The sequence below is a fragment of the Schistocerca serialis genome, chromosome 8 (assembly GCF_023864345.2).
Source record: "Schistocerca serialis cubense isolate TAMUIC-IGC-003099 chromosome 8, iqSchSeri2.2, whole genome shotgun sequence".
NCBI classification, from domain to species: domain Eukaryota; kingdom Metazoa; phylum Arthropoda; class Insecta; order Orthoptera; family Acrididae; genus Schistocerca; species Schistocerca serialis.
In genome coordinates, this window is record NC_064645.1 from 238,582,084 (window position 1) to 238,605,613 (window position 23,530).

The 23,530-nt window shown below is 39.2% G+C and overlaps 1 protein-coding gene across 8 annotated transcripts in view; it reads right to left on the reverse strand.

Annotated features, from left to right (window-relative positions):
* LOC126416126 (iron-sulfur protein NUBPL) overlaps nucleotides 1-8,894 on the reverse strand; it is a 35,519-nt gene extending 26,625 nt beyond the window's left edge. For 3 of the 8 annotated variants that reach the window (XM_050083659.1, XM_050083655.1, XM_050083657.1), the window contains exons 1-2: nucleotides 8,538-8,894; nucleotides 8,295-8,401 (exon numbers count right to left, since the gene is read on the reverse strand). Coding sequence is in view for 1 of the 8 variants with exons in the window: in XM_050083663.1 (XP_049939620.1) it covers nucleotides 4,483-4,806; nucleotides 5,077-5,732; nucleotides 8,295-8,382 (1,068 nt within the window). In the remaining 7 variants the exon portion in view is untranslated. Of the gene's footprint in view, nucleotides 1-4,480; nucleotides 4,807-5,076; nucleotides 5,733-8,294; nucleotides 8,402-8,537 lie in introns of all 8 variants that reach the window. The other 5 variants (XM_050083661.1, XM_050083656.1, XM_050083663.1 and 2 more) reach the window with 4 other exon arrangements.
* Nucleotides 8,895-23,530: the final 14,636 nt, after the last annotated feature.

Below are 23,530 nucleotides of genomic sequence, written 5' to 3' on the forward strand. Positions count from 1 at the left end.
ATCGAATCAACTGCTTTCTTCCTTCAGCCACAGTGCACCTCAAGACAACCTGTCTTAAAATTTCATCATCTTTTTCCCCACATCCTTGGCAGACATCAGACCAACACCTTTTTTCATACCCTTAAGTGTCTGGAACTTCTGCTGAGCTACTGGCACACAGTCACTGTTCCCATATAAGTGCTTTACCAACAACACATGATCCTGCATTGAGACAGTCATGCCAAGAGTCTCGGATGTAAACTGAGGTACAGCCATGCACCTCCCATCTTATTTTGTATATCCTGGTGCTTATACTACCATCTAGTGGTATAACTTTCATCAAATTCCCCCTCCCCCATAACACCCCCCCCCTTTCTCTGACAATATTTCCTCCAAATTTGACGTGAATCTGGACAGCAGTTTATTTTTTACAGCATTTTGTAATTGGAATTTCTATTATAATCATCTTCTATATGCTAATAAAGGAGCCGTAAGCAACTAGCTTACTGTTTGCAATTAAAAGACAATATTCAGCATTGTTTGATTTGTAATTATCAATATTAATTATTAACTAAAATCTGAAAATAAAGTACAGGGTGATTCAAAAAGAATAGCACAACTTTAAAAATGTGTATTTAATGAAAGAAACATAATATAACCTTCTGTTATACATCATTACAAAGAGTATTTAAAAAGGTTTTTTTTCACTCAAAAAAAAGTTCAGAGATGTTCAATATGGCCCCCTCCAGACACTCGAGCAATATCAACTCGATACTCCAACTCGTTCCACACTCTCTGTAGCATATCAGGCGTAACAGTTTGGATAGCTGCTGTTATTTCTCATTTCAAATCATCAATGGTGACTGGGAGAGGTGGCCGAAACACCATATCCTTAACATACCCCAATAAGAAAAAATCGCAGGGTGTAAGATCAGGGCTTCTTGGAGGCCAGTGATGAAGTGCTCTGTCACGGGCTGCCTGGCGGCCGATCCATCGCCTCGGGTAGTTGACGTTCAGGTAGTTACGGACAGATAAGTGCCAATGTGGTGGCGCTCCATCCTGCTGAAATATGAATTGTTGTGCTTCTTGTTCGAGGTGAGGGAACAGCCAATTCTCTAACATCTCCGGATACTGTAGTCCAGTTACAGTAGCACCTTCGAAGAAAAAGGGACCAAAAACTTTATTGGCTGAAATGGCACAGAAAACTGTTTATACCAACGTTTAATACACCACCTATCAGGAGGTTTAACACCATACTTCGTTCGAAATGCACGCTGACCAACTGTCGTCGATTCACTTCTGCCGTACTCAATAACACAAAAAGCTTTCTGTTGAGCGGTCACCATCTTAGCATCAACTGACGCTGACGCCTAGTCAACAGCGCCTCAAGCGAACAAATGTACAACTAAATGAAACTTTATAGCTCCCTTAATTCGCCGACAGATAGTGCTTAGCTCTGCCTTTTGTCGTTGCAGAGTTTTAAATTCCTAAAGTTGCGGTATTCTTTTTGAATCACCCTGTACGTAAACGAGGTCTTGACTCTTACATAATTACTTGTGAAAGACCACCAGTAGGCATCTTACATCAACTGTGTGGCCCCAGAAGATACTACAATTGGAGCAAACTAGGAAAAAGATTGAATCTGCAAAATACACCGCTAGATATTAAGTAACCAGACGACATACATCTGTACGCAACACTGCCACAATTGAAGCTGTGTTCTTTTTCAAGAAAAGAACGGTAAATGAGTTAAGTGAACTTCAAATTAAATTGAGACTGGCTTTAAATCTTTAACTACTTCATCACTGATATCACGTATGCTGAAAGTGTCTATATCACTTGTAAGCACAAAATCCTCATCATATGGAGAAATTAAATGTTTATAACCCTAAGAAGGTGGTACCTGAATTTCATTTGTGCTTGCTCTCGGTATTTTACTTTGCAGCACCTGCTAATACAGAGTAAATTTATAGAGAGTTTAGAACTCGAGTGAAAATTACTTTTGTTTATAAAGATTTGTATCATAAAATTTTTACTTTATTTTTCTACACTTTCTTTCTTTTTTTTTCTTTCTTTTCAGGCAGTCCTCAGAGTTGTCACTCCGTAACTGTTGCTGTAGTAGAATTGGCTTCTACTACTTTTAATTTCTGGTAGTAGCTGATGTGGAATTTCGAGCAACATTACTGCCTCACAATCTGTGCAACAAGACCAGCCCCTGGTTAAACTTAGGTGCATCCATTCTTGCTATTTTGGATGGTGGGACAGCAGCTGATATGTTAGCCTTCATCGGGAAATTCAACTCCAGTTTAAATTATAGGCTACTGGTTCTGGAAACATAATCCACCATCATCCGGCCCTAAACACCAAATTTTATAGCAGTGTTAACAACAAGAATTACATAGGTTAAGGATACTATCTGGGGATTATGGAATCATATTTGCCACTAATCAATAACATACATATGAGTAGACTTATTGTTAGCACTGCTGTAAATTTGGTGTTTAGGGCTTGACGATGGCGTGTTATCACTACTGAAACTGGTACCTATAAAATAAAATGAAGATGAACTTACAGCTGACAAGTTTTTTTGTATTTATTACAGCCATTAATAGGTTAAAATCTGAGTATATTCTAGCTTACAGCACATACACCCATGCTGTATTCCAGGCTGTTGACTGCATTGCTAAGTAAGCTGCTGGCTGCTTACAAACCCAAACTGCTGAATTAAATTTAAACAATATCGCACCACCTTGGTGGCTGCCCGTCAGAGGTTGTGTTTTTGCCACATGACTGTGCACCCAGTCTTCCTCATAATCAAACTTTGGAGTGCAGACACCTTTCTATTCTACAAACCCTGCCTCTCCTGTCTAGTCTGGCTTACAGCTACAAAAACTACAATGCCCAGTGGTTGTTCCTTCTAACTTACCACCTCTAATGAACCAATGTCTTCTCCTCGAGGTTGATGATGTAAAAACATCTCTCTTTGATGACTGTATCTTTTCACATAAAAACAAACAGGGCGAGGGGGGGGGGGGGGCGGGGCCTCAAGTGGGATGTGTCTGTGTACACCCATTTCAAACGAATGTTAAGTCCTTCCTAAACTTCAGCATGGATTCTGATTTTTCCTGATATTAATACTGACTGTGCCCAGTAAGAGTTCCACTCAATGACAAGTACATACGTCCTGATATTACAAGGGTCACTCCAAAAGAAATGTACACTAGTTTTGTAAAAATACAGTTTTCATTCTGCGTGTGTGGAAGTTTTACAGTGTGTAGATACATCCTTCCCGCTTGTTTTCAAACTTAGTTCAACCTGTTCCCGTCAGTGGCGCCATCATAGAATGTCTTCAAGATGGCTGCTACACTTGATGTTTATCAGAAGCAACGTGCTGTCATAGAATTCCTGTGCTGTCAAAACGAGACATTGGGAAACATCCACATGAGCTTGAAAGAAGTGTATGGAGATGCTGCTGTCGATCACAGTACAGTTAGTCGGTGGGCAAGCAGGTTACGTGATGAAAGCGGGCACGGCAATATTGAGGATTGTCCTCGCAGCAACAGGCCTCGCACTGCACAGACTCCAAACAATGTGCAGAGAGTTAACGAACTGGTGACTGCTGACAGACGCATCACAGTGAATGAATTGTCACGCTACATTGGGATAGGGGAAGGAAGTGTTTGCAGAAGATGATGACTCCCTTGTGCACACTGCCAAACAGTGGGTCCAACAGGTTGGTCCAGAATTTTACTGTGCTAGTATACAGGTGCTGGTTCCAAGATGGCGTAAGGCAGTTGAGAGGGATGGAAATTATGTGGAGAAATGAAAATATTGTTCCTAAAGGATGTATCTACACACTGTAAACCTTTCAAATATGTAGAATAAAAGATGGATTTAAAAAAAAAATAGTGTGCATTTCTTTTGGAGTGCCCCTCGCACATCTTATACGACTATATAGATAGACTGAAGTCCACTTACAGGTAGACAAAACAAGAAATGTGAATAGCGTATGATAAATCTTAACAAGATATGATGGCATGACATTCACTGTGCAATACCAGAATACGAGACATGGTAATATATAATACTACAACAAAATACTGACAGCTTGTTGAAGATGTCCATATGGAGCCTGGAGGGAAACGGACATTAGTGTGTGGTGAAACTATGTGAATAAATATTAACAGAACAATCACAGGAGGAACACGTTTGAAGTTGCATTGAACATTCGCAAGGGATATCTAAAATGAATAATTTTAAGATTGAATCCACATTTAAGTAGCCTATTACATTGTCATACGCTTCTGCCTCAAAGTTTATTATATCATTGCTTTAGGCAGAAGGATGGAAAAATGTGTATTTTAATGCAGTTGTTAATTAAACTATGATGTCACTATTTATTTGAAACCAAATCTTACAAATGCACCACAGTTTACAACCTTTTAAGAAAGTGCATGAACACATTATCTTTCTATAAAAACCAGCCTCATCAACTGCATACCATTATTCTTGTATATGTTCAGATGTACTGAGGAAAGCTGAGATCTTCTTGGCCAACATAATGAAAGTAGAACCTTGTTCACTGTCAGGGTGACTAATGACAATGGGTGCACCAAAGTCTGTACATTCTGCTATCGAAGGTGACAAGGGCACACTGCAAAGCAATTCAGTTCCAAGATCACTTGCCACTTCTGCAGCTTTGTTATTTCTACCCCAGAGTGGAACATGGGAGTGACAATTTGTACAAACAACTGATGCCATATTCTCAACAATACCACATATTGGCACTTCAAGTTTCTTAAACAACTGAGCACCCCTCTCTGTCACCTGAAAAACACACAAAAATCTACTTCAAATATTAAACCAGTTTTAGCTACGAAATCAAAACAAACAAAAGATATCATAAATGCTTTGAAATGTCATGTAGTCATTTGGTGCATGTTGCGAACATTAGTTATGAAAGCAGGGGGGAATATTAGAGAAATAAAAACAGTGACAAGAAATACAAGATAAGTATTAACACACAAAAAAATGTATTAAATGATCCAACAAACCAGACAGTAAATACCTCAACAAAATGTAGTATTTCAGATATACCTGCACAGCAGCAGTCTGAGGTGTAGTCACCAAGACAACACCAGAAACCGGTACATTCTGAATCAGTGATAGATGTGCATCACCAGTGCCAGGTGGTGTATCAATAATAAGATAATCTACCGAACCCCACGCAACACCACGAAGCAAACGCTGTATGGCACTCATAACCATCGGGCCCCGCCACACAAAAGGTGACTTTTCATCTGCCAAGAAACCAGATGACATACATTTGACACCATGGTTCATGAGAGGTATGAAATAACCATCTTCTGTCAATAGTGGTCGTTCATGCAAGTTCATCATCAAAGGCACTGAAGGTCCATGTACGTCAGCATCCAGCAAGGCAACCTCCTTCTGTGGTTCCACACATTTCATCCCAACAGCAATGTTAACAGCAACTGTAGACTTGCCGACACCACCCTTGCCTGAAGCTACAACGAGAATTTGCTTCACACCTGGTATTGCCTTTCTTTTGGGAAGTCCTTTTGCCATTAATTCTCTCTGTCTTGCATCGTGTAAGGAAGAGTACTGTTTCCTAAAATATAGATCTCTTGTCTGTACAGACAATAATACTCTCACAGATTTCAAAGCTGCAGTTCTTCTCATTGTAACAACTGTAAGCAACGGAGGCACAGGAACTGAAACTGCCAGAAAGTCTGTTCTGGAAAGAAAGTACACTACATGAGAACCATGTATGACAACCTACACTCTACATAACGAAATCCCTATTAAGATGAAGAGGTGATTCATAGTTGATAGCTATCGCTTTGATTACACATAAATTCTACTGGGACAGTCCCAGCACGTGAAACATGATATGAGGATAGCATAAATCCACTTTAATAGAAAGATCTAACAAATATCTTTATAAGATACATGTATTAAAAACAGTCTTGGTTGCAATTTATTCTTTTATTAAAAACACATTTTCCTATTGTGAGGTATCTTCAGATTATCTACAGGGATAACAAAATAAGCAAAAATTAGGGTATTATTTCCTATTAACAGTTGTTTGCTTCTCCAACGTAACCAAACTGTCACCTCCCACACTAACCTAGATTTCAGCCTACATTAGAAATCAGTCTGTAACCACAACTAAGAGACTAAAGAGGATATACTATCACATTCCAATGATAATCTTTATAACCACAGAATGATACAAACTACTATTCTGTATATGACACAGGACAAATTTAAATTTCTACATGTTTACATTAGCAAATTCTGCAACTAAATGAGCCTTCTCCATTCAAGGAACACTTCTCATTGCTTCACATGTCCCAAAGCATTGATTGTCTTACCTGATCAAAACGGTATCCCAAAGTAACAACAGAATAAACTAATAGTGGCACGATCTGATAGACCTTGTAAATTCATTTTTTCAAATTATACCTACCAACTTTTTCGCAATATCTCACACATTTCAGAGTTCTGCAGATTTCCTTTAGACTGTTTGCCTTATTCCCTCCCCACTCATTGTTAGACCTTTTTTTTTATTTATTTATTTGTCCATATAAATTTATTTTTTGTCTACATAAATACATTTTACATTACATATTGCATATAAAAGATACTGAACAGAAAATTGTAGTTTTGCAGTAGGTAGAAGTCACAGATTTTTTTAAACGTATGTAGCTCAGAAGGAGATGTTATATGTCCGGGTAATATGTTGTATAGCTCCACCCACCCCCCCTCCCCCCAAGTTTCTACATTCTAATGAAATAAGCAAAACTCTCAATGATTCTGCTGCCTAGACACAATCATTAGGTTTACAACTGTCACTATTAGCAAAGAAGTGTAGTATTTAAAGTTTAGTATATTACAAAAAGAACAATAGCCACAGAATTTGTAAGGGTCAACGGAAGCGTCCAATTCCACCTGTCTGCTTTGACCCACAATGGAATGATGTGGTGAGACACATCACTACAGCGTGGTGTTTTTGAGTTGGTTTGTTGTGGATGTGGTGTTTTATTTGATGAAGCCATTTGGTTGTGGAGTGGTTAGTTTAACGTGTGGTATTGGGTTCACTTGAGTTTTGGCTGTCATTGTGCTAACATGGTTTTGAGTTTAGGTAGTTGATGCAGTAATGAGGATTGTGGAAGTGTTTTCAGTGATTTACTAAGGTTTTTTGTTTGTGTGTTCGGTGTTTTTGATAGATCTGAATAGTTAGGTGTTTGTTGTGTGGAAAGAAGTCTAATTTTTTATTGCTTTTTGGTTAGGGATGGATGTGACAGGTATGTGGGTGTGCACGAGCACCGTGGCCAACCTAGGTGGTACTGCTGGAGGATTTTGATAGCATGTAATTTTTGCTTTGGTTTTATTCTATCGTAATTATGATGTTTTCTCTGTTGTATATTTATGGTGGGTCAGTAACGTTTTAATTCATGTAGTGAATATGGGGTATTTGGTTTTTTGAGCTGGTGAGGCTTGGATCCACTTTTCCGAGTTATAGGTGTTGTTTTTTTTGTATCGGTAGCTGCAGTTCAGCTATATAGGCCAAGGGAAATGTGGGATTCCACTTTTCGGAGATGTGTTTTTGGATCAATAGTTGTGGTTGAGCTATACAGCTCTAGGGAAATGTCTGATTCCTGTGGTTTTGTTAGTGTGGCGGAATCTTTTAATTTAATTTTCTTTGGACATTGTTTTAGGATGGTGCGCCGTTTTTTCATTGTCGTACATTTAGCTAGTCTCCGCCCAAATTTTTCGCGGTTGTCCCGCTTGTTTTATTTTATTTCTGGAGTGATACGTTCTTGTGTTATTTTTATTTTTGATCGCGTTTGTTGATGTATCCATGCAGTGACTTCATTGTCCCCATATTGTCTACGCTGGAACTAGCCGTTTCTTCCATATTGGTGACGTCATGGTACAAAGCGGACAGCTGGAATCGGACGCTTCTGTAATACCGCCTGTAAAATTTGCAAAACATTGATACAAATTAAAGGCGTAATTGTGTTCGCCCTGTTCTGATCTTACATCTCTGTGATGATGCATCTCAAAATCTTTGGTATGTAAAAATTAATATTTTTTTTTTGTTCCTTACAATATACATAAAAATATGACTGTTCAATGTCGACAGTCCGACTTGTTTTCATTAACGTCCTGTCCGACATGGTCCCGTCGAGAAGAAGCACCTTCAGGTACGAGGAAAAATTGAGCACACAGCTCTCACAAACTACTCCTAGTCTTTGTATTATCGATTAATTGGCATGTATACTTACACAAGCCAGAAATTGACACGTTCATATAACCGGAAAACTGCGAAATCCTCAGTGTTACAGAGTTCAAGCGAATACTCAACAGTTGCATTTACTGAAACAAAAAAAACCTACAGGACAATGTGAGGTGGCACGGAATTGTGCTGTAGCATGTTAAACTCAGAATAAAGTCATCCACCTGCATTTAAAAAAGAGTGTAAATATTACCGGGAGAACAATGGCCACAACTTTGCTCATATATTTTACCTCACATTCATATGCTATTATCCCTCTCGAATCACATCAGGTCTTCTTGTGCAATGAAATGAGAGAATCATAACTGCCAAATAAAAAAAATGTTAACCCATTTCGACAACATCAATGTTATTTGATTACGCGTTAGACAATTGCAATAAAACTGATACAAATTATCTCAATTCGCTTAACTTGTACATGAATTCACTCAGTATAACATAACTAATGGCACCTATCAACGTCCCATGTCGTCGAACAACATACACAAAACTCCGACTCCGAAACTCAACTACCTATACTCTGTACTCAACTCAAGTATTGATATTTGATAGTGTAATACCGGCCTAGCTCATAACTCAAGTCATAACACAGTACACACAAACGACTATCGATTTAAGCAGTCTCGATTTTACCACTTTCAAAAGGCATTGAAAACTTGCACATGCATGTCCCCATAATTGACCATGCGAGCCAACTTGCGTGTGGAAACACACTGTTGGCTTAGTGCCATCGTAGCTCAAGATGATGGTCAGAAGCCATGTTTAAAATTTTAATAAATTCAGAGTAAAAGTTGTTTAAGTTACTCGTCTCACTCTTGCAACTCCCCTCAGCTCTGCACAAGGGCTTCACTAATTGCCGTTAAACGGAACTACAGTATCCTGATACTGTTTAATGTTCGTTCAGTAGCACAAACGTTCAGTGACTGATTTTTTATTTTATTTCGTTGACTGTTTGTAACGGAGCATAGCACAAAGTTACAGTATTTGGTAGACGCGGGTGCTGACGTGTCAGTCTATCCATCTGCCTGTCTGCCACGTCACAAATGTAATCACTGCCACCTTTTCGCGGCCAGTGGTTCCACAAGAACAACGTATGGCCATGTCACATTAGTTTTGAACTTGGGCCTGCGGCGCAAATTTGAATGGCAATTTGTCGTAGCAGATGTGACGCACCCCATACTTGGAGCGGATTTCTTATCATTTTATGGACTCCTGCCTGACCTCCGTCACCGACGCCTTCTTGACACTACTACCAACCTAGCAAGCCAAAGTCGTATGCGTTGTGTGGAGGACACAGCAGTACGAGTGGTTACTGGTGATTCTCCATTTATAGAGCTCCTCAGTCAGTTCCCAGAGACCACATACCAGGTGATAGGTGTTCTGCCTCTGAATTGGACATGTCCAAAACGTCGTCAATATACACCCCACCCCCACCTGTGCAGCACTCGACGGTGTACTATATTTTGACTACACCTGGGCCACCACTTCATGCTCGACCGCGCCACTTGACACCCCAGAAACTAAAGAAAGTTAAGCAGGAATTCTCGTGCACGCTAGCACAAGGAATCTGCCGCCCATCGAGCAATAGTTGGTGATCTCCTCCACACATGGTACCAAAGAAGAATAACGGATGTCATCCATGTGCTGACTACAGACAGCTCAATGCCAGAACCATTCTAGATCGTTATCCAGTCCCGCATATCGAAGATTTTACTGTCAATGTCCACGGTAAGCGAATCTTTTCTACTTTGGACTTGGTTCGTGCGTTTTACCAGATACCTGTGGTACCTGACGACGTTGCTAAGACTGCCGTCTGCACACCTTTCGGACTCCTTGAATTCACCCGATTGCCTTTTGGACTTTGTAATGCTGCCCAAACGTTTCAACGGTTCATGGATGAAGTGATACGTGTTTTAGACTTCTGTTATGTGTATATTGACGACGTTTTGGACATGTCGAATTCAGAGGCAGAACACCTATCACACTTACGACAGATCTTCACTCGTTTACGTGCACATGGCCTGCTCATCAACCCATCGAAGTTCATTTTTGGAGCAGCTGAAGTACAGTTCCTAGGCTACACTATCAATGCTCAAGGCATATGGCCATCACAGGAGAACGTAGACGCTATAATGAATTTCCCCGAGCCTACGACAGTTAAAGAATTACGTAGAGTTCTTGGCATAACCAATTTTTACCGTCGATTCGTTCGCAATCATGTCTTCCTAGTTGCACCACTGAATAAGTTCTTGCAAGGTTCACCGAAGCAGAAAGACAAACTCCAGTGGGACAGTAAGGCCGAGTTGGCATTTAAGAAGCTGAAGACTGCCATCGCAGAAGCTACACTGTTAGCGCACCCAGTTGTGCAGGCGCCTCTCGCCCTGATGGTCGACGCATCAGCAACTGCAATCGGTGCTGCACTGCAACAGCAAATAGACGGGCACTGGCAGCCCTTAGGCTTTTTCAGTAATAAGCTATCGCCATCTCAACAGAATTAGTCCTCATATGATCGCGAACTGTATGCTGCATATGCTGCCATTAAGAAATTTCGTCACTTGTTGGAGGGACAGCAGTTCACTCTCATCACAGACCATAAGCCACTAATGTACGCATTCCGCCAGCACCCTGAGAAGGCATCGCCACGTCAGCTGCAACACCTCGACTATATCGGACAGTTCACTATCAAAAATGTCCACATTGAAGGAGAGCTAAATGTGCCAGCTAATGCACTCTCCATGATTGAAGCAGTCACTGAAGCAGTTGATTTTGAATCTCTCGCCATAGCGCAAAAATCTGATACTGAGCTCCGAGATTTGTTGGCGCGACCATCGGGCCTACAACTCCACCGTATTACACTGCCACTGTCAACCTTGCTGCTGTATTGTGATGTCGCCACCAACAAACCGAGACCTTTGTGACTATTGACTTTCGCCAACAGGTAATCACCTCTTTACGTAACTTGTCGCACCCTGGAATATGAGCCACTACCAACATGGCGAAGCGAGCTTTTGTCTGGCCACACATGAACAAAGATTGCAAGCAATATGTGCGACAATGTGTGACTTGTCAACGGAATAAAGTTAGGCAGCACGTTAGGTCACCTCTTGGCACATTTTTTCCTCCAACTCAGAAATTTGATCATGTTCACCTAGACCTAGTAGGACCTCTCCCACCATCGTAAGGATACACCTACTGCCTTACAACCATCGATCGTCTTACACGCTGGCCCGAGGTATTCTCGATCGCCGACATTACCGCCGAAACTGTCGCGACTGCATTCTTCAGGGGATGGGTCGCTCGTTTCGGGTAGCCACTACGAATCACAACATACCAAGGAAGACAGTTTGAGTCGTATTTGTTCAAAGCATTCTTTATCCTATTCGGTACAAGGTACATTAGAACTACAGCTTACCACCCGTCAGTAAATGGTTTAATTGAACGCATGCACCGCCAACTGAAAGTGTCGCTTCATTGTCACGACTCACAGTTGTGGACAGAGACGTTGCCCATTGTCCTCCTGGGTCTCTGTGCGTCGCTGACAGAAGACCTGAACGCCACAGCTCCAGAACTTGTTTATGGCCAGCCGATATGACTTTCCAGCGAGTTCTTTGCTAATGTGCCAGACAACGGCAGCGGCACTTCAGATTCTGTACAAAAGCTGTGTACACAAATCCGGCAACTACACCCCATTGCTTCAAGGGATCAGCAGACCCGTCGCCCATTTGAGTTTGACGAGCTACAGGAATGCCAATATGTCTTCTTATGGCATGATGCAGTACACAAGCCGCTGCAGCCACCCTACGACGGACCTTATCATGTCATCAGTAGGGAGAACAAGACAGTCTATGTCGATGTTATGGGTACACCAACCACCGTCTCCATTGAAGGCTCAAACCAGCTTTCTGTGCTCCCTACACTGGTATGGGTGCATCTACACACATTAAGGACATGACTGAAGATCCAGCCACTCCACTGGACGTCACAGGCCAGCCTCAACGGACGTCTGAGGCTACCTCTAATGCACCATCAGCAGCCTGTGCACGACCCATTGTAACCCCGTCCAGACGACATGCCCATTTAAACAGAAAGTACCATTGAAACTAATGGGGGAGTGGTGAAGTGCAGTCTTACGTGCAGTGTAATGCTGTGTGCAAGTGATTACCATTTGTAATTATTATCTCTGGCGCATTCTCTGACTTATGTTTCCTCATTTGTTTTTATGCTGTTCTGTTGTTTAATTTTTTTATTAAAAGAGTCGTATGAGTTACGGTGTGTTTTTTATGTTACAATTAAGTAAATACAATGAGTCCCACAACAACTTCTTCGCCAACAGCTACATTTGAGACACATTTTACAGATGATTTGCACATATACCACTCAATGTAAGTGCAATATTATATCATTTAACGATAAGTAGTTCAGGAGATACGGCGTCATAATGAATGAGATGCGTGAAAAACTGCCTCATCATGCATGACATTTAAATTTATTACTTCTTTGTTAGTAACTCTATTTGTAACAAATTTCGTGGACAGTATCCACATACACCATTCAATGTACCTACAATATTGTACCATTGTACGAGACATAGTTAAGGAAATATGAAGTCATAAACATTATACACAAGGTCAGATACTGCATTGTGCGGATATGGACACTGAGCTATAAATAAATACCCTGGCAACGCCGTGTTTCTTCGCCTGTCTATTATAAAAAGTGCAACACAACATCAACAAAGAGTTAAAAATGCATCTCATTTATCCCAATAATATGTAATATAATCGAGTATTATACATAACAGGTTAAATACACTACCACTTACTCAGTTTTACACATCAGGACTTCATGTCTCGCCTTTCTATTGTAACGGCAATTCAAGGCATTATAGCAAAAGTGTACAACTGCTTTTAGAATAAGACAGTTCTGTAACACTACCTGGTATGAATAAAGCCTTCAACCCAGTTTTCCATAAAACACTTGTTAATAAGCAACGCCACTGTGTAACATAGGCGATGAAGATCAGAGAAAATGCCTTGATTGAACTAGCTCTCCTGTTTTGTTTCGTCTAGCGGTAGGCCACCATTGTAGTGCTGTTTGATAATTAACGTAAGTTTTATCTGTATTTTTGAAAACTGTAATAGAAATTGTTATTAGAAAGTGTGAATTATTGACTTAGATGTCACCTCTCATGATCAAACCATTAATTATAATTAACAAAGTTTTTGCAGAATTTCATAGTGCAGGGAGCTCATCTCCCATAGCAGGATTTAGTCGGCCATTATGCTGACTGTATTATTTAATTAAAATTTCATGTCATAATATTAAATGTAAATGTGAGAGGTTTCTCTACCTTGATCTTACAATAGTCTCAGAGTTAACAGAGTAAAAATAAATCTTGTTTATTAATATTTAGAATACTAAATGAGTTCAGTATGTTTCGAGTTTGGCCGCCTAACGGCAGATGAGATTCTCTCCAGTTTTGCCTTACAAATAGTGAACAAGAAATATTGAAAATATTTTCATCCAATAAGCTCTGCAATTAAATGAAACAACTAGTTCACTGTTATCAATCACCATTTTATTTATAACATAACAGCTTAAATACACTGGGTAACAGTGAACTAGTTGTTTCATTTAATGTCAGTAACAGTCACGGTAAAGCCTAACTAACCTAAAAATGTTCGCATTTAAAGCTCTGTAATATCTCAGTTAATCTCTATGTAGTTTGGTACATAAATAACCAGTAGCCCCTGAGACCCATACTAATAATTATAAAAATAAAAATATATAATCATCCCATGATAAATAGCCACACACACACACACACACACACACACACACACACACACACACATACACACACACATACACACACACACACACACACACACACACACACACACACACACACACACACACACACACACATATACCATGATAAGTGGCGACCAAGAACGTGGGGCTTGAATTTTTATGTACCAACATTCTGTACAGAAATATTGAGTACATAAAAATAACTGAGGTATAGTGGTATTTATCAAAAATTTTACAAAAATAGTAGTAAATATTTATATGTATGTAACGACGTGTATGATGCAAGAATTAATACCATATATGTAACATTGTTCCATGTTCCCAATATAAAAACTTTCACCTGTACGAGACTGAGGCAGTGAAGATTTATACGCCTGAAGCAGAATCAATACATACAATTGTTTCAATGGAGATATACTCAGCAGCCAGCAACACTAATTACTTAAGGTAAGGGTATAACTGCATGTGTACCGAGCGAGGTGGCGCAGTGGTTAGCACACTGGGCATTCGGCAGGACGACGGTTCAATCTCGTCTCCGGCCATCCTGATTTAGTTTTTCCATGATTTCCCTAAATCACTTCAGGCAAATGCCGGGATGGTTCCTTTGAAAGGGCACGGCCGATTTCCTTCTCCATCCTTCCCTCACCCGAGTTTGCACTCGGTCTCTAATGACCTCGTTGTCGACAGGACGTTACATACTACTCTCCTCCTCCTCCTATAACTGCATGTGCTTCTGGGCTGGAAACGAGAAGAGGAAGGAATCTGAGGGCCATGCACTGCTCTGACTTTCTTAGCACAAATTTATCATAATTGTGAATCACGTTCTTTTGCCACAGTGAGAGTTTGGTTGGATTCATTTACTATAACTTAGTACTAGTGTGTGAATCAGTGCTGGAATCTGCTGCACGGCGGATAGTATTTGAGATAGAGGTCACATAATCACCTGTGCAGTTTTCAGATAAACTCAAGTGCAATTAACGATAGGTTCACATGTGTGTGTACTGACACCAAAACAACATTTCAGTAGAGATAGATTTTTTGCAGGACACAGGAAGTATTTAAAGGATTACACCACAAAGTGAGTTTTTAAATAGGTGATAGCTTCATTTTTAATAATTAGTATGATTTCATGAGGTAATTTTTTTAAATTTACCTTTGTGTTTTGTATATTTTGTTTATTTCTTGTGTGTGACATTTTGGGGAAACAGATTTCCGTTTATATTTGTGTCCAGTTAGTGAGTGTAAATTTATGCAAACATGGTTAAGACACGGAAGGAAAAACTAGTAGAGAGCGAGAATATGTCTGGGTATGATACAGATGATAATGTACAGGAATTTCCAGTAAAGAATCCACTCAAAATGTCAGGCTCTCAAATATCTAGACAGGAAGGTGAACAGCCTGTGACAGACAATGTATCAGGCAATGCTGAGGATCAGACTCAGATGAGCAGAGAAGTTCACTCAGTTGCTGGGACAGCGAAAGATGATGCCACTGCGTCAACAACTAATGTTGTGCAAATATCTGCACCAACAGCTGATTTCTTTACTGTAATTATGGCTCAATTGGATCTGAGAGAGAAGCAACGTGAAGAGAAACAAAGGCAAGAACGCCTTGAACGTGAACGCAGGGAACATGAACGTGACGCTCACTTCCTGGCAAAAATGAATGAAATGTTTGAACAAGGCGCTAGTGTCATATTTGTCACAGGAGATCGATGTGGTAAAACAACAAGTCGCAGAATTGGTTGAACAAAATATAGACATTCCTCAAAAGGTAACACAATTAAGCGAACACTTAGATCAATTAGACAAGGCGCATGGTGTCTTAGAAAATCAAGTGAAACATGTTGTTAAAACTGTAGACGAAATTTCAAATTATTTAGAACAAAAGATTGATGACTGTGTCACACAAGCTGTGGCTCTATTGGAACTCGAGGCACAGTCACCGAAGTGCTCGACATCTAGTAGACAGATGCAGTACAAAAATGTACCACTTAATATATGTGGACTAAAAAAATCAGACTGCGAGAGAATGCAACCACTAACGCCGATGAATTATATCGGCATTGTCGCTGCAAACGAGGAAGCAGGTTCAGACCGAGATTGCCACGGAAAAAGAAGCCATATTATGCTCATTCCTTGTGGTTAAGAATCTTACAGTGCCTTGCATCCTGGAACTTGATGCGCTGCGTGAAATGAAGGCTAGAACTGACCTCTCCTGGGCCAAATGCACTTTATCCTATCACAACCTGAAAATTGACCTGGCACTGATAAGGACTCCGGACGCATATATAAATTACTGCCGGAATGTCTGAGTAACTGTAAAAGATCCAGATACATTGAATATCAATTACTGTATCATTAATCAAAATAGTAATGAACAGGAACCCGATTGGGAGACGGAAGCTGTCACTATCAAACAATAAACTAAAGAAAAAGTAGTCAAATCATCTTACTTAAGCCTCACACAACAAGATGACTTAAGTCATGTATTAAATCAATTTGTAAAAGTGTTCTCAGAGAAACCAGGAATCTTTAAGAGATATAAATTGGACATGCAGGTTAAGCCCCATCAAACATCCTGCCATGCTACCTACTCTATGCTGTGGTCGAAAGACACACCATGATAAAAGAGATCCAAAGGAATATAGATAATTAAGATTTATTTCATGTATGTTTAATTTTGTGTATATGCTTAATATATGTGGTAATTTTTAAGTATGTGTATGAGAGAGTTGCTTATGAATGAAGGTCATGCGTTTAAATGTGTGCAATCAAACAAAGTGTTAGTAAATGAATCCGCGTAATGGCACTTTACACAAAGGTGGAAATGAGAGAGAGGCATTGTGCATGGTTGTCGGAAATGCATACTAGCAGCAGATAATTGACTGAATGCGAGAAATAGGAGGATTTAATCTCTAAACAGTATAGTACCTTAAGGTATGACAGATATTTAACATCTGCACAGATTCCAGCTTGGAAGCACTTGCAATTACACCCGTACAAACAAGGCAACTGCAAGCGCAGCAACAATAAAAGCAATGAATCAGTGTTGAATCACTATAAAGAACATACGTAAAAAATTTACTGAACTCACGAGTCCAGAAAGACCATTTGGTTGACACTTTCAGTAAGAGGTGCCAACTAGGTCAATCACTTAGTACAGAGTGATAAGACGTATCTAGAAAGAACTCTGATTCGTGTAATATATGAAATACGATGATGTTAAGTCAGAGCCATATTTCTTATGTAGCTCAAGTAATAGTTGTTAAAATATGTTCCAATTTACAATTGAGACTATTTGGACACTTAGTTAGTGCAGTATGGATAAACTGAATCACTAATTGGAATGTGATGGAGAAAGTGAACAGTAAACTATGTGGTAACACACTGAGTGTTGACTGTATTTAGCAGTGAAAAACTGTTGTTCGAGTACAGTGAACTAAGATAAATAAAATTAACAGCATACATTGTGGTCCCTTCCCTAAGAAACAATCTAATATGAGAAATAATACTGACATTCATACTGTGGAAAAATGTTTCTGTGGACAAGAGAAACTTCCGATGAACGGAATATTCACAGTGGACTGTGAATGGACGCTACGGGTAGCGCACAGCGAACTGCAGATTCCAGGGCCGAGAAACGCACGCTAGAAATGACGCAGGCCAAACATAGTGAAGTGAAAAGTGTCACAGCAAGGTACTCGCATGAACACTCAACACAGTGACAGTGTGTGTGTGGTGTCACCGCCAGACACCACACTTGCTAGGTGGTAGCTTTTAAATCGGCCGCGGTCCGCTAGTATACGACGGACCCGCGTGTCGCCACTGTCAGTAATTGCAGACCGAGCGCCGCCACACAGCAGGTCTAGAGAGACGTACTAGCACTCGCCCCAGTTGTACAGCCGACGTTGCTAGCCATGGTTCACTGAGAATTACGCTCTCATTTGCCGAGACGATAGTTAGCATAGCCATCAGCTACATTTGCTACGACCTAGCAAGGCGCCGTATTCAATTGATATTGAGATTCTATTAATGTATCATCAAGAGCGATGTTCTACAAATGTGGATTAAAGTTAAGTATTCCAGAAGCTACGTATTTTTCTTTATAGCATTCATTATGTATCCTGTTTCAGACCTCACGCCAGCCTGCGTGAGTTTAAGCGTGTGCCTTTCGGCTCCCTCTCATTGTGTCTAGGCTGTCTTGTCTAGACACAACAGTGTGTGCTGAGTAGCGATCACTTTAAAAAAATGATTAAATCTGTTATATAGCTAGAGAAGGCCGAAATGCAAGCTATAAGCTCACGCAGGATGGCGTGAGGTCTGAAACAGGACACGTAATGAATGCTATAAAGAGAAGTACGTAGCTTCTGGAATACTTAACTTTAATCCATCATTTGTATACATCGTTCTTGATGAGACATGCTTCATACGATAACTATCAATTGCTATGGCGCCTTGCTAGGTCGTAGCCATTGACTTAGCTGAAGGCTATTCTAACTATCTTCTCTGCAAATAAACGAGGCTTCGTCAGTGTTGCATCGCTAGCTAAGTCGTCCGTACAACTGGGGCGAGTGCTAGTAAGTCTCTCGAGACCTGCCGTGTGGTGGCGCTCAGTCTGCGATCACTGACAGTGGCGACATGCGGGTCCGACATGTACTAATGGACCGCGGCCGATTTAAAGCTACCACCTAGCAAGTGTGGTGTCTGGCGGTGACACCACAAAATCCGAGTAGTGAAATGTGTGAGTTCGACCAAGAAACTTATCTAAAGAACTGGACCTCGAACGTTCGTACATTATTTCAGTGCATACAAAACAGTAAACGCGAATGACTGTGGAGTGCTTGAAAACTAATAACATTTCTTTCAGCACTTGTGATATGTGTATTTGTCTTGTTTTGCTGATGAATTGATATGCGGTCAAATATTTGCATGTTACGCGAGGCGAGGGCAGGCAGATGTTCCTGACTGCACAGCTGATGCGCCGCACCTTTCGACTGACCGTCAGCTGTCGGCACGGACATCACAATGCAGGTCAACAAACTGTCTGTAACTGTGGCAGGCTGCTGCACACGCTTCTGTTGTCACCAACAACGATTCGCCGACAGCTCAAAACTACACCAGTGTTGACGACTCTTACTTCGATGCAGTTTCGAAATGTATTTATGGTTGATGACGAATTAATGAACACCGACTACAGTGTGAATCTGTAACAGACACAATGTGCAAAGGACACCGAAATTAAGTACATTGACACTATATATAGTTCTTATTGCGATGTATATGTGTACGTGCAAGCACAGACAAACATTCTGCGCGAAGATGATTAATAGTTCAGGACAGACATACTGTGTACGTAATTTCAATTAACTTCTATTTCTTGTTGTAGTGTATGTATATATAGATATATATATTTCTTTGTTGATTAATTCAATGGACATATTATCAGCATAAATAATATAAAGAGAGACTGAATGTTAACAATCTGAAAGCTCCGGATGAGGTTTTTAACCTGTATTTCCTTACGCCTGTAATCCAAATGGGAGAGCGTAAGCAAATTCGTACCGGGTGTGTAGGATTCCGGTTTCTTCACATTCCTGATACAAAATATGGTTGGAACAAATAGTTCTATAAACCTGTAATAATGAGATCGAAACATATCTAAAACATACGAACGATATAGTACAAATGTAACCATGACTTGACCACAAATGTACCTACCTTAATCATGCAAACATGAACACTTAAATAAGGATGTAAGACGGTAGTGAGACTGTACATAAAGAAGTAAAACACATTAAGTACACCCTCACTAGGGGGCCCATGTGACGGTATTTCACATAAATGGACGTTTGGAGAAAGAGAAAAGAAGTTTTTGTTATGAGACATGTGAAACATAAATTTTCTAAAGACTAAGTACATCTGCACGATGTATAACAAATCGTAAAGAATGTAAGTTATTATTATCAAAACACAAATATCGATGTAATTAACAAAACACAGTTATTTGTAAGATCTCTGTGTAACATAGGCCATGAAGATCAGAGACAATGCTTTGATTGAACTAGCTCTCCTGTTTTGTTTCGTCCAGAGGTAGGCCGCCTTTGTAGTGCTGTTTGATAATTAACGTAAATTTTATCTTTTTTTTTTAATGTAATAGAAATTGTTATTAGAAAGTGTGTATTATTGACTTAGTTGTCACCTCTCATGATCACAACCATTAATTATAATTAAAAAAGTTTTTACAGAACTTTATAGTGCAGGGAGCTCATCTCCCATAGCAGGATTTAGTCGGCCATTACGCTGACTGTATTATTTAATTAAAATTTCATATCATAATATTAAATGTAAATGTGAGAGGTTTCTCTACCTTGATAGTCTCAGAGTTAACAGAGTAAAAATAGATTTCATTTATAAATATTTAGAATACTGAAAGAGTCCAGTATGTTTCGAGTTTGGCCGCCTAATGGCAGATGAGATTCTCTCCAGATTTGCCTTGCAAATAATGAACAAGAAATATTGAAAATATCTTCATTCAATAAGCTCCACAATATCTCAGTTAATCTTTATGTAGTTTGTTACATAAATACCAGTAGCCCCTGAGACCCATATTAATAATTACAGTTTGCATAAGAATACACATATTTTCTTTTCTAAATAGCAGCATTCACAAAAACTATTTATTAGAAGGCGGTGACTCGCACATTGTGTTTAAAAAATATTATATCGTTCATACTTTGGGGCAGCTGATGTCCATATGAGTGTTATTGCGGTATAAGTTAATTAAAAGTCTCGTGCTAGCCCACAATATTTAAAGCCACCCCAACCAAAATCATAAAATATAATTATAAAAATAAAAATATATAATCATCCTGTGATAAATGTCCACACACACACAGATATACACTTATACCATGATACTGGTCTGTGCTTAGGAAACGATAAATCAGTTTAATTTTAGGAACTCAGCACATCAATATGACACAGAAAATGCACAGTTAATTAATGTGCCATACAACAGACTAGCACAAATCTACCACAGTTATAAACAAATTCACATGAAGCGCCAATATAGTGTATATGAATAAATTAAAAAACAATACAACAAAGTTGATTAATAGTAAAGAATATTGCATATTGAAAGAATTTTACAACAGTTTCCTTTTATGATGATAAAATAAAATGCAGTATTGTACAGAATACAGTGTTAAGCAAACCAGTAAGCTAGATGTAGTGTGTAGTGTCTAGTGGCGAACATTACATGTAACTGAACTGTAACTGCGTTAACTAACTGTTGTAAATATGCTAATGTAATGTGTAAAGTCTATTGTATAAACACGAAGTTGCATGCAAGATTCGACAAAATTATTTGCATCAAAAATGCTCAAATGTGAATAAGTCTAATCTGTTCTTTTCTACTCTGTTCTGTTTTATGCTTACTGTGAATATTATTCTTTGTCTGTATATTATGCTCACAAAATCTCCTATTCATTCGAAATGTCTCTACATTTTTAGTGACAAACTTACAAGAGAAAAATACATTAATTTAGAGTTCTAAGAACTTTAAGTTTCTGGGAACTTTTCTGCGTGAATCTCTTGAGTGCAGTTTGTAAATAATTCTTACACCTAACTTCTGGACAATGAACACTTTCGTCTCTAATGGCTGATTACCCCCAAAATCAAACCACAATCACCCAACGTATGATAATAGCTGTAGAGTGCAGCTTATACAGAATTAGGTTCTGAAAGTGAGAATGTGTAAGGCAAAATTAGAATGAAGTCCCTAACAGAGGTTAAAATATTTCCATTCCAAGAAATATATTCACTTCCATTCTTTCTGTTGGCTGATTTCTATGTGATACATTTACTCCTCCTTTTTCTTACACAGAATTGAATGAAACTGGTTTTATTAACATTTAGTAAGTAGTCTGCCATGGCAAAAAGAGTGCATTGTCTTCAACTATCTAAATAAAAACTTAGCAAAATGGCAACATTTTCTTATATCTTATAACAAGAATCTCATTGTTCTTCTTCAGTATATCCATCTATATCATCTCACATATTGCTACAGGTATCGACTGAATGCTCTACACTTTGTCCAGTGCTTCTTCCTAGATCTAATCGTAACATCATCCACTTTTAATGTCACCCAGCATTCCATGTCATCTTCTTCCTCTTTGTCCCTTCTCTGAAATCTTTCCCTCAATGAACCTTTGTTACAGGTAATTTCTTCACAGTATCTGTCCCACACAATATATTTTCCTCATTCTTCCTATTTCTACTAGTATTCTCTCCTTTTCTATTCCACTTTTATAAGCAGTTCTTTGTTTATTGTTCTGTCACTCCATTTTTCTTTTAGCATTTTTCTCCATAACCACATCTCAGAACTATCCAGTTATATAGCCAGTTTCTTTCTGATTGTCAATGATTCACTGCTATATGATACTACATTCCATACAAAACCCTCAGTGAACCTCTTTCTTAATTCTGGTGGAATTCTTTTTGCTGTCAACAAAACTCTTGCGTTTTGAAACCACTGTTACCTATAAATATTCAGGTTTTCTTATTTCATTTCCTTACAATGTTATTTTGAGAGTGCCTTCATGTTTTATACCTTTCAGTACTTTGGTTATTCATCTATTTATCCTCATTCTATACTCTTTTGCCACTTTTTTATCCTCTTCATCAATTATTGCAGTCCTTCCATAATTCCCCTGATTCTGACAACACTGCTTGATCATTTCCATACTTAATCATTTTCATTCTTTCTTCTCCAATATTACAAATCTTGTTTTTTCTAACGCTTTATCTGTTAGTTTGTCAGCATAAATACTGAAAAGTGTGAATGTCAAATTATACCCTCCTCTAACCTCTCTTCAAATATTTGCTTCGTCTCTTTCCCCATCGCCAATCTTAACCACCTGCGTGGAGTTCCTTCATAAGTCTTCAGTCGTTCCAGTTTACGCCAACATCTTTTAAGAAATTCAGGAAAATACTTCAGTCCTCTTCATCAAACGTCCATTCTGTCTCAAACAAGTGTGTATGAATATATCCTTGATAATTTGCAGCCTTTTTGTCTTATCAACCTCAAAAATAAAATAGTTTCTCTTGTTCATTTTTCATTCATGAATCTCATCGAATCCTAATCCATGTTTTCCTCAACTTTTCTTCACAAGCTTCTGAATAATCATATTGCAGTATATATCAGAATTAATGAATAAATCATCTAGTTCCCCTGAATATCTTATACTCACTTTTGTACTGAATATTTTTTTAATATTCTTCTTATCTACACTCCTGGAAATGGAAAAAAGAACACACTGACAACGGTGTGTCAGACCCACCATACTTGCTCCGGACACTGCGAGAGGGCTGTACAAGCAATGATCACACGCACGGCACAGCGGACAC